Source organism: Notechis scutatus, chromosome 5, assembly GCF_049901735.1.
Source record: "Notechis scutatus isolate UNSWTSFEM ecotype Mainland chromosome 5, rNotScu1.2, whole genome shotgun sequence".
Classification (NCBI taxonomy): Eukaryota; Metazoa; Chordata; class Lepidosauria; order Squamata; family Elapidae; genus Notechis; species Notechis scutatus.
This window is the reverse complement of record NC_142013.1, coordinates 62,864,781-62,877,084: the sequence shown is the minus strand read 5'-3', so window position 1 is coordinate 62,877,084 and position 12,304 is coordinate 62,864,781. Positions and strand designations below refer to the sequence as shown.

At 43.3% G+C, this 12,304-nt stretch overlaps 1 protein-coding gene across 7 annotated transcripts in view; it reads right to left on the bottom strand.

The window, feature by feature from the left end:
• The window catches only part of DMD (dystrophin), a 1,185,061-nt gene that overhangs the window by 1,026,163 nt on the left and 146,594 nt on the right, over window positions 1-12,304 (bottom strand). For all 7 annotated transcript variants that reach the window (XM_087966867.1, XM_087966866.1, XM_087966869.1 and 4 more), the window contains exon 7: window positions 4,821-4,939. In XM_087966867.1, coding sequence (XP_087822993.1) covers window positions 4,821-4,939 — 119 coding nt within the window. The remainder of the gene's footprint in view (window positions 1-4,820; window positions 4,940-12,304) is intronic.

Sequence of the window (12,304 nt, the reverse complement as noted above, 5' to 3'; positions counted from 1 at the left end):
CTGTTATCAACTTATTCTCTAAGCAAGCCCACTCTACAGCATGTAAGAAACTTGTGAAACTTTTTGTGAAGCATATCTATAGGCTCCACGGAGTACCTCGTAGAGTAATCTCAGACCGAGGTGTACAGTTTATTGCTAAGTTCTGGAGGGAATGTTTGAAGTCCATTGGGTCATCCCAAGGGCTCTCCTCAGCATTCCATCCTGTGTGCAATGGTGCAGCGGAGAGAGCAAACACCATGGTGGAACAATACATTAGATGCTATGTAAATTATCAATAGGAGAACTGGGCGGAACTGTTGTCATTTGCAGAAGTTGCTTACAATAAGGCAGTACACAGCAGCACAGGCTTGACTTCGTTCCAAATTAACAGCGGCATGAATTTTGTACCTATGGTGGAATTATCTAGGGAACCCCCAATATTCATGTCTTTAATGGAGTGGATGGAATCATTAAAAAAAAGTTGGGAGGATACAAAAAAAGCTTTAACTGAAGCTGCTGAGGAATATAAAAAAACAAGCAGAGCAGATAATTCAACTCCAGCTTACCTGGCTGGTTACTCGTAAAGCATTAGATGATGCTCATCAAGCTCATAAAAAACAAGCAGACAAGAAGAGAATTCCACCAAAAACCATACCAAGTGAGGGATAAGGTCTTTTTGTCCACTAAGTATTTACAAACAACCCAGAAATCTAAAAAAGTGGGACCTTAATATGTGGGACTTTTCCCAATTGTACGAATTGTGAATCCTGTTGCAGCGCAATTACAATTGCCCAAAACTCTTAGAAGTATCCACCCCATCTTTCATGTTAGTTTGTTGAAACCTGAACATATGTCCAACCTGCGACCTGACCAGGCCACCCCACCAGTTCCTCTTCTAATTGAGGGTGAGCAACATTTTGAGATTAAAGAGATTTTAGATTCCAGGAAACAGAGAGGAAGACTCCAATAATTAGTTGTTTGGAAGCATTTCCCTCCTTCTCAGTCAGAATGGGTGAATGAACGTGATGTTAGAGCCCCTAAATTTATACAAGCATTTCATGCTTCTGTGTCTTCATAAAGAGAAGGAGTATTTTTTGTTTCAATTCTTTTTAAAAATATCTTCCTGTGAAGACTCAATGCAGCCAACCTTCATCTACTATTTTTACTTGAATATTTTTAATATTTTTACTTGAAGTCAAAAGAGTCATCAAACTATATGTACCAACAACAACTCCCAAAACAAAACAAAAAAGCAGATTACCCATAACAATAAGGAAACTTCAATCCAAAAAGAGATCACTCTGGCGGAAAAACAAATCTGGTCACGTTGCCAATTTCAAAAGCCGATACAAAAATTTATGCCACCAGATAAAGACCGAATGCATCAATTATCACATTAAACAAGAGGAAAACCTTCTAAGCACCAATTCCACCCGTGCTTTTACAATTTTGTAAACAACAAACTAAAAGACTCAAGGTCTATCCCACCCTTGATAGGACCTGATGGTAAAGACTGCAACGACGACACCACTAAAGCCAACATCTTTAACACATTCTTCAGCTCAGTATTTGTAAACAGCAATGGATCATGCCCAGTATTTCCTAGCCGTACCACAGATAACAACAATGATCTAATACATATCGATTTTACAGAAGACAATGTTGAAAAAGCACTACGCAATCTAAAACCATCTCTATCTATTGGACCTGATGGAATATGTGCCTACTTCTTAAAAAAGCTATCCACTGCCATAGCCAAACCTCTAAGCATAATCTTTGAAAAATCTTTCAGGACCAGCTCCTTGCCTAACCTATGGTCACAAGCCACAGTCATCCCCATCTTCAAAAGGGAGACCCAAGCCTAGTTGAAAATTACAGACCAATCTCCTTATGCTGCGTCACCTGTAAAGTCATGGAATCAATTATTAACCAATCCATCATCCTCCACTTAGAGACAAACAACCTACTCTCCAATAAACAATTTGGTTTCAGAAAAAAACTATCCTGTAATCTGCAACTCTTACACTGCAAAAACATATGGACGACACAACTCGACCAGGGCAAAGCAATAGACGCAATCTACATAGACTTCTGTAAAGCCTTTGATTCAGTGGTACACGACAAACTACTCTAAAAATAAAATCCTATGGTATCTCTGGACAACTGAATAACTGGATAGAAGCATCCTGGCAAACAGACAACAAATGGTCAAAATTGGGAGCGTCCTATCAAATTCTGTACCTGTCAATAGTGGTGTCCCCCAAGGCAGTGTTCTAGGACCAACTCTCTTCATACTCTACATAAATGACCTCTGTGATCATATTAAGAGCAATTGCGTTCTTTTCGCTGATGATGTAAAGCTGTTCAATACCACAGACAATACTGCTACCCTACAAAAAGATCTTGACTATGTATCAGAATGGTCAAACAAATGGCAACTTCAAATCTCAACAAATAAATGCTCTGTCTTACATATTGGCAAAAAAAATCAGAAAATAAAATACAAGCTGAATAGTCAAGATCTTGTTGATGACCCAAGCTCTGTAAAGGACCTTGGAATACTCACCTCTAATGATCTAAGTGCTAGAGCCCACTGCAACTACATAGCCAAAAGGCATTAAGAGTTGTTAACCTAATCCTACGTAGCTTTTTCTCTGGTAATATCACACTACTAACCAGAGCATACAAAACATTGCTAGACCAATACTCGAATACAGTTCATCAGTCTGGAACCCACATTACGTATCTGATATTAGCACAATTGAGAAAGTCCAGAAATATTTCACAAGAAGAGTTCTCCGCTCCTCTACTCGTTGTAGAATACCTTATGCCACCAGACTTGAAATTCTAGAACTAGAAAACCTTGAATTACGCCGTCTTCGGTCTGATTTAAGCATGGTATATAAAATCATACATTGCAATGTCCTACCTGTCAATGAATACTTCAGCTTCAACCATAACAACACAAGAGCACACAATAGATACAAACTCAAAGTTAACCGCACCAAACTTGATTGCAGGAAATACGACTTCAGCAATAGAGTGGTCAATGTCTGGAATACTCTACCCGACTCTGTAGTTTCTTCCCCAAACCCCAAAAACTTTAACCTTAGACTGTCTACTATTGACCTCACCCCTTTCCTAAGAGGTCTGTGGGGCGTGCATAAAGCGCACCAACGTGCCTACCGTCCCTGTCCTATTGTTTCTCTTATTCTTCTTTTATTTTTCTTATATGTACCCATTTCATGTATTCACAACTATGTATACACTTATACTTATTATCTTGTAAACAATTGGCAAATCAAATAAATAAATAAAAAATAAATAAATACTATCTTATCAGTGTTTTTTTTCTTGGTCTGTTCAGTAGTTTTAGGTAAGTATGTTTGAAGTTAGGACATGCCAAAAATGAATTCCATGTGTCCTCCAAAATACCTAGTCTCATCTCACAGGTGCCATAAATGCTTACTTTCCAAGATCCTAAGCTAAAACTATTACTGAATAAGAGTATGCTATTCCATTCTATAATTATGGCTGGATTCTATGAATTGAAGAATGTAACCACTTCCTTTCATACTGAAAATATTATGATAACTTTAATGGTTATAATACCTCATACTGTCATGCCAAAAGGTTGGCTCCATCTACCATCTCTCAACATTGTGGTTATTAAGCAACACATATTAAAAAATGTAACACCACAAATTGTATAGCATGGTGAATACAATTCTTTAAGCAGGTGAAAATCTTATGTCAGTATTGAGACAAAGAAAACATGCCAATTTTTTTTTGTAAAATACTCTGAATATCTGGATAAAAGTCAAGAAAAGTTCAAATATATGTGTGATTCTTTTATTTTTAGAATCATACCACTATTATTAAGAAAAATATAAAAGTATACACAGACCTCAACATTTTGCTTAGGCTTAATTTATAAACAGTTTTAATTAGGTTTGACCTTTTGAACCTGCTCAATGTGACTTCATACCAAATCAAAAGTATGACTGGAGAATCTGAAGCTTTCTGTACCTTGGATTTATGATTCGAAAATTCAAGAATGGGTATTTGGCTTTTTTACTTTCTAAATTTTGTCAAAATTTCCCTGTTTGTATTTCAATCTAAAAAATGAAAGTTTGAGATAAATAGATATAATTGCTGATTTTGTATCTTTATTTTTAGAAATAAAATATTAAGGAGAGTACATAAAATATACTTGGCTTGAAACAATGTTGGATCCACAATAGCCAGCAATGTGCAGAGAACAATTTTTCTCTGCTTTATCAGAAAATAAGGATTCAATTTTGTATTCCACAAAATTGGACCCACAATGTTTTTAAATAAGCATCACATAAGGAAAACATGAACTCTGGGGAAAGCAAGAAACAAATATATACTTATAAAATTCTGTGTCTTAATGAGACATAGAAAAAGTGAAATGTGTATAAAAATAAAGATTTATGAAACTCAATCTACACTACTTAAATGCATAATTTTAGAAGTGTTAAGGAATTTTAGAAATAATTCCTATTTGTAAAAACCTGTGAAGAATAACACTTATTTTAGTTGGACGCATAATAACAATAAATAAAAAATAACATGTTGGCTATATTTTAAAAAAGTGAATTGTAAGACTATAATGTTAGTCCACATCCTTTCAATCTTTTAAAGTTTGTTATCCTAAAGAATGAACTAAATTCTGAAAGCTCACTGCACTAAATGAAACCTATATTATAAAACATTGAAAATGAAGGTGCAAAATATATATAAATCTATAAATATTTTTTTAAACCTTCTATGTGAAAAAATAATCTGTACATACATAAAATCCTATTTGCACAAACCTTCAGGATCAAGGAGTTTCTCAATTCCTAGGTATTGTTTAGCTATATTGAATGCATGATCTAATCTCTGCACAGCGGACTGTTGATAAATCACAATCTCCCAATTGAAGAGATCTGGCCTGGGGAAAAGAAGAAAGCACAAAATTACTGTCAGAATTATATATATATAATTATATATATAATTATATAACATACATACATACATACATGCACACATATACGTATATGTATGTGTGTATACAACCCTACACACACACACACACACACACACACACAGAGTCTGAATCCCAAATGTTAAGAGAACTACAGATAACAAGAATGGCATCTTCTACAGACAATATTTTGCAAAAAGTTATCTAATAAAAGTTAAATATCAAACCAAAACACAGATAATATCCCTTAAATGTTTAAACAATTTAAAGGCAGAAAGAAATCCTATTTTAGAGAAACAATATGGAATTTTATGCTGTTAATTACGCTGTTGTAGTATAAATAATTGTATTAATCTGTGACTATATTTTCACTAAGAATAATCAATTTGAATTTTCAAGGCTATGAAGAACTTTAATCATATTAAAGATGCACAAAACTGTCCACCGTGGAGCAATAAAATGCAGCATACAGAGAATAATTTTAGATTCAACTGACCCTTCTTCAGTTATTTTGCTTTATGGCATAGAAGCACAAGTGAAGGAGATCAGAAGCCTGAGTATGCCTTCTTTAAAGGAAAACCAGCTCTAAATCTTTCCCGCAGTTTCAGTACAATTGAAATAAGAAATATCCCACCCCCCAAGTGTCACAGATCACTTTGGCCAATTGGGTTAATTGGCGGGATCTCCAGGCACTCTTCCTCGATATCCGTCACCTGTGCAGATGATCTTGGTTCCCACAAAGAAAGCTCTGTGTTGTGTCTAGCAAAGCATTCTATCCTCCTTCCCCCCTCCCTACACAGTGTGGCAACTGAGAAACAGGAAAATGTCACCTGCCAGGTTTGTTTCAAAGATGACAGTTTATGCTGCTATGTCTGCAAAGCACTTACTTTCATTTTGTCCCAGGAATCTATACCGATTCAGTAATTCAGTGGTACAGGCTTAACAGATTAACAGAGTTGGAAGGAATCTTGTAGGTTATTGCCGCCTATTGCAATAAAATAACCCCCATCCCTATGACAACAGATCATATGAGCCATTTAATGGGCTCCATACCACTCTGCATTCCCCAGGCTCGCTGGCAGAACCAGGTCTTCAGTGCCTTCTGGAAGAGTGTTAGAGTGGGGGAATCTCTGGGGGAATGATGTTCCAGAGAGAGGAAGCCATCACGGAGTAGGCCCTTCTTCTGGGTCCCACCAGGTGTATCTCCCTAGGGCAGGGATCTGCAAACTTAAACAATCAAAGAGCCATTTGGACCCATTTCCCACAGAAAACACCAGGAGCCACAAAACCTGGCTGGGTGTGACCTACTCAACGTCACTCACACCCCCAGTCACATGACTCCCAGCCATGTCTATCCAGGTTTTGTGGCTCCCAGTGTTTTCCTTTCTGTGGGAAATGGGTCTCTCCCTCTCTGTCTCATCTATCTATCTATCATCTATCTATCTATCTATCTATCTATCTATCTATCTATCTATCTATCTATCTATCTATCTATCTATCTATCTATCTATCTATCTATCTATCTTTCCCTCCCTCCCTCCCTCCCTCCCTCCCTCTTGCTATCTATCTATCTATCTATCTATCTATCTATCTATCTATCTATCTATCTATCTATCTATCTATCTATCTATCTATCTATCTATCTATCATCCATCCATCCATCCATCCGTGCTCTCCTGCCCAGCTTCATGTATCATGTGAATCCAACCACTTTGGCTGTGGAGGCGGAGTGAAGGCTGGCAGGCAAAGTCAAGCATTGGAGATCCATGCAAAATAAGACAACTCCAACCTGGATCCTGTTGGGACACCCCACCCTTCCCTCTCACTCTCTTCTTCCATGGCAGGACCTGGGCAGCCCAAGGGCAGCCCCTCCTCAGAGGCAGCCAGCAAGCTAATAAACTGCTCCAGTTGGAACGAAGTGATGCGGAGCCCCACCTCTGGCCAACACACCCCTTCCCCACTGCCAGCACCTCAGTGGCGCTGGCCGACCTCTATATGCAGGTAGGAGGCAGACGCACCACTGAGGGGCTCCTGAGGCATCTACACCTTGGAGGGAGCCCCAGCAGGGTTTCCTCACTCAGCCCTGGGAAGGATCCAGCTGCCGGCATCACTGTGTTCCCTGCCAGCTGGTGAGGCAGCAATGCAGCACCTCCCAGATGAAGGGGGGCTGGACAATGGAGGGAGAAGTGAGTAGAGGCCAGGGGGCGGGCACCCACCATCTGGTCCTAGAGGGAAAGGAGGCACCACACCATCCAGCTCAGCCATCCGAGTGGAGGCGGGCACCACAGCTAGTGGGAGCGGAGCCAGGAGGGACCTGTGAGCCTAAAGTTTGGAACCATGCTCAGTGGAGTTTCCAAGTGGATTCAATGGGGCCGCATAGTGGGGAGGGTGATCCCGGCCTGTTTGGTTCACTTCAGGACAGGGTGGGAGGAAATCCATGCCTTTCGGCATTCAGCATGCAGAATTCAGCATGCAGAAGGCAGAGGAAATCTGTGCTTCTTGGCGTTCAACCCTCAAAGACTTCTTTGCATCCCAAAATTTGATCCTGCACTCTCTCTCACTCTCCCATTTCTTTCTCTCCTCCCTCCCTTCTTCCTTCCTCTTTCTTCCTCCTTCCTTCCTTCTTCTTTCTCTCTTTCTCTGATTCTGATTCTCTGGTACCTCATCTCTTGCTGGGTCTCACATGTGTTCTTCCAGCTCTTGTTGGTGCATGGCTCCAGAGCTGTGGATTGCTGACACCTGCCCTACAGGATGGGACCCACAACATTCCTTGCCTCCCCACTCTGGTGGGTCAGGTAGATGTGACCAGCAAGAAACGGTCCCTCAGATAACTTGATCCCAAGCCATGAAGGGCTTTAAAGGTGACAACCAGCACCTTGAATTGCACCTGGAAGCAAATCGGCAACCAATGCAGCTCCCGCAGGAGAGGTGATACATGTGCACACCGAGGTCTGCACAAAACCATGTGGGCTGCTGCATATTGCACCAAATGAAGCTTCCGGATGCTCTTCAAGGGTAACCCCCTGTAGAGTGCATTGCAATAGTCAAGACGGGAAGTGACTAGAGCATGAGTGACCATGAGTAGGGATTATTGGTCCAGGAAAGGGCGTAACTGGCGCACAACCCACAGTTGTGTAAAGGCCCTCCTGGCCATGACTGCCACCTCCTCCTCCTTGAGCAGGAGTCACAAGTTCAGGAGAACCCCCAGATTACGCACAGGGTCTGTTTGGGGTAATGCCACCTCATCCAAAGACCAAAGGTGGCAATTCTCCCTGGGCCAAAGAACCTCAAACCCAGAGCCACTCAGTTTTTCCAGGGTTTAGTTTCAGTCCATTCCTCCCCATCCAGCCCCTAACAGCCTCCAAGCATGGCAAGAGGGAGGACACGGCATCACTTAACACATCACAGGCTGAGACATACAGCTGAGTATCATCAGCATATTGATGATACCTCAGTCCATGGTGGATGATCTCACCCAGCAGCTTCATATAAATGTTGAACAGGAGCAGAGAGAGTACCGAGCCCTGCAGAATCCCGCAAAGTAGTGGGCGAAGGCTGGAACTGTCCCCTCCTACCAATACTGATTGAGGGTGGCCACAGAGGAAGGAAGTGAACCAGGATAGCACAGGGCCTCCCACTCCCATCTCCTGAAGCCACTCCAGAAGAATACCATTGTTGATGATATCTAAAGCTGCCAAGAGGTCAAGTAGAACAAGGATAATGCACTATCTCCATCCTGCTCCTGCCAGAGATCATCCAAAAATGTGACCAATGCCATTTCCTACCTGACTGGTAGGAATCTATATAATCAGTTTCATTCAGAAACCTCTGGAACTGCTGGCGCAATCACCTTCTCAACAACCTTCCCCAAAATGGGAAGATTGGAGAGAGGTCGAAAATTATCCAACAGGCTGGAATCCACTGATGGCTTCTTAAGAAGAGGGTTAAAGTGCTGGGGCACTACCCTCTCCTGTAGGGAAACAATCACTACCAGAGTCCACCTGCCTGTCACCTCCCAGGAAGCTTTCACCAACCAGGAGGGACATGGATCTAAAACACAGGTGCTTGCATACATACTCCTTAGGATCCTGTTCACTTTCTCAGGAGCGGCAGGGTCAAGCCATTCTCAGATAACAGGGCAAGAACCTGCCTCAGGGGCTTCCACTGGATCAGTAACCACATCAGCATCTAACTGGGAATGAAGTTGAGCGATTTTGTCTTCCAGAAAATCCACAAATCCCTCACTGCGCCCCTCCAGGTGGACCTCAATCTCCTCCTTCCCCAGGAGAAGGAGGCTCACCTTAAAGAGGGTCGCTGGATGATTATCTACAGATGCAATTAGTGCAGAGAAGTATTTACACTTTGCCGCACAAATCACCATGAGGTAGGCCTTAATAGCAGCTCTTGCCCGTGTTCAATTGAGCTTATCCCTTGTCTTCCGCCAGTGGCGCTCCAGACATCTCTTCATCCGTTTCATCCCTCTCATCTGTATACCATGGAGGGCAGAGAGGTCTATGGGTAAGGAGAGGTTGCATGGGTGCAGTCCTATCCAGAGCCTCAATCACCTTCCTGTTCCAAAAAGTAACTAAGAGCTCTGCTGGATTGCATAGCAGATCTGCAGTTATAACCCCCCAGCTCCTTCTGGAACCCATTAGGGTCCATTAGTCAACAAGAGCAGACCAATCTAATATATCCTGTCTCCTTGAGAGGGGACAGCCCCCGAGAAACTCATTGCTACCAGACTGTGATCTAACCAACGACAAGTCTACCAATTCCAGGTCACATAGGCATTGCTCTGACAAAATCTTGGGCTACCTGTGACCCCACCCCCAAAGATGGCAGGTTGAAATCCCCTAGAACTATAAGCCAAGGGAATTCCACCACCAGCCCTGTGGAGAGATCCAGGAGCCTGGGTAGGGAAGCTGCCATGCAGCAGGGAGGCTGGTACAGCAGCAGCAATCCCACCTGATCCCTTGATCCCAACCTAAGAAAAAGGGGCACATAGCCGGGCACCTTTGGAGCAGTGCCTCTGAAGGTTGCTAGAGATTCTCTGATAACAACTCCTTCCCTGGACCTGAAGTTTAGATTGATGCCATGCTCGGTAACCCACTGGGCACATTTCTAAGAGGGAAACATCTCCTTCTGGACCCAGCCAGGTTTCAGTTATACAAGCCAGATCAGCCTTCTCTTCAAGGATCAAATGGGCAATAAGGCTAGCCTTATTACAGGCTGATCTGACATTTAAAAGCAGCAGCCTAAGACTCAAGCTCCCGATGCCCAAACCAGGTGAGCTAGAAGAGAGATTCACCATTGTGCTGGTGAGTACAAACTGAGTGGGTTTTTTGCTTCCCACCACCACCTCTCCACCCCTATCTAGTGCAGTGCAGACAGTCCAATGGAGGCGAAAAACGGGGAGTGAGTTCTGTCCGCCTTTCTCTTTTTTCCCCCTAGCCTCCGTTTGCCAGCATGTGCCAGGTGGGCTTGGCAGGAAGTTACAGTCTTTAGATGGACTTTTATTTTGTCAGCCCAAGAGTGGAGGGGAAGGGGTTCAGAATGGTGCATAGGAAATCGCCCTGTCTTTGCAGCATCGGCCTGCTTGTGCCACCCCACCTTGCCATGAGTGATATCAAGTTGGCCACGCCCACTCAGTCACATGACTCCTCATCCACGCCCACCCAACTGGTCACTAGGAAGAACTGGTTGTTAAATTACTTGAATCCCACCACTGAAATTAACGCTTTTGCTCCCCTGTGTAGTTGGGTGCTCTCAGATTATTTCTTAAAGAAGAAGTAATTGGGTGAGAATCTGGCTGGGGCAGGGCAACCATGCAAGTTTACTGTGGAAGAACCACCCATTCTTAATGGACAATAAAATGTGAGTAGAATATGTGTATACCTTTTTTAATGAAAATTATCAGTATTTTTGATCAGTGACATAATCAAAGTAAACAAAGCCACGTGCTGATTACGTCACCAGAACATGGCCATAAATGGAAGTGACGTGCACAGCCCTCCTCCCCAGATGTGATGTGCATAATCTACCCCCATGTGGTGCAAGACTCACAAGGTCATAATCCTAGCCGGATATGACATGTTGGCCTAAGCCCATCAAAATAAGCATGGGTAACCCTAACAGATAAGGTGTGGTGCAAGGTCATAGCCCTATTTTCAGGGGGGTCTTGCTGAACCTAATCTCATCAAGAAACATGCGGCAGCCAAGCTACTAGGGTACTTGATTAGGGGAGGAATTTATATCTGCTAGTTTAAAAAAGATCAATGGAGCTGTCCTCTATATACAACCTCAACTCAAATCTAAGCTACTTATAGCAGATGAATAAAGTAGATTTGTAGTAGTGGAAACTGCATTTAAGGGAATAAAATCAATAGTGGTTGGAGTGTATAGGCCAGTGATTGCGAACCTTTTTGTTGTGGTGTGCCAAAAGCATGTGCGTGCTGGCACCCACAATGCAATGCGCCCTGTCCCCCCTGTGCATGCATGCACAACACCCCCACCCCACCCCCTTACCTGCATTGCGCATGCATATACCTCCCAGCTGATTTTTGACCCATTTGAGGCCGTTTTTGCCTTCTCGGAGGCTCGAGGAAAACCTCTGCAGCCTTGGGAGGCCAAAGAACAGGCCTTACGGAAATATCGGAAGTGCCCGTTTTCAGCCTCTAGAGCAGGGGTCCCCAACCACCGGTCCGCGGACCGGTACCGGCCGCGGAACAAGTCCTACCGGGCCGCTGGTTGCTGGGTGCCGCCATCTTTTTGATGAAAAGCCGGTGAGCTTTCGGTAGAAAGCTCACCGGAAGCACTTTTTCATCAAAAAGATGGCGGCATCAGCGCTCGTGAGCTTTCCGGGTAGAAAGCCATTTCTACCCGGAAAAGCTCACGAAAGCGCTAGCGCCGCCATCTTTTTGATGAAAAGTGCTTCCGGTGAGCTTTCTACCGGAAAAGCTCACCGGAAGCACTTTTTCATCAAAAAGATGGCGGCGCCCAGCTGATGCGTGATACCGGGCCGCGGTGCCCAGCTGATGCCGGTACCGGGCCGCGGCATAAAAGGTTGGGGATCACTGCTCTAGAGGACCTCTGGAGCCCATTTTCGCCCTCCTGGAGGCTTGAAGGTAGCCTCTGCAGCCTTGGGAGGCCGAAAAATGGGCCCATTTTGGCACTTCCAGGATTTCCAGAAAGCCCATTTTTCGGCCTCCTAAGGCTGCAGAGGCTTGAGCCTCCGGGAGGGTGAAAATGACCTCAAAGGGCCAAAAATCAGCTGGGAGGTGTGTGCATGCGCAGTGCAGTTAAGTTTGGCTGGGGCTCACGTGCCCAGACAAA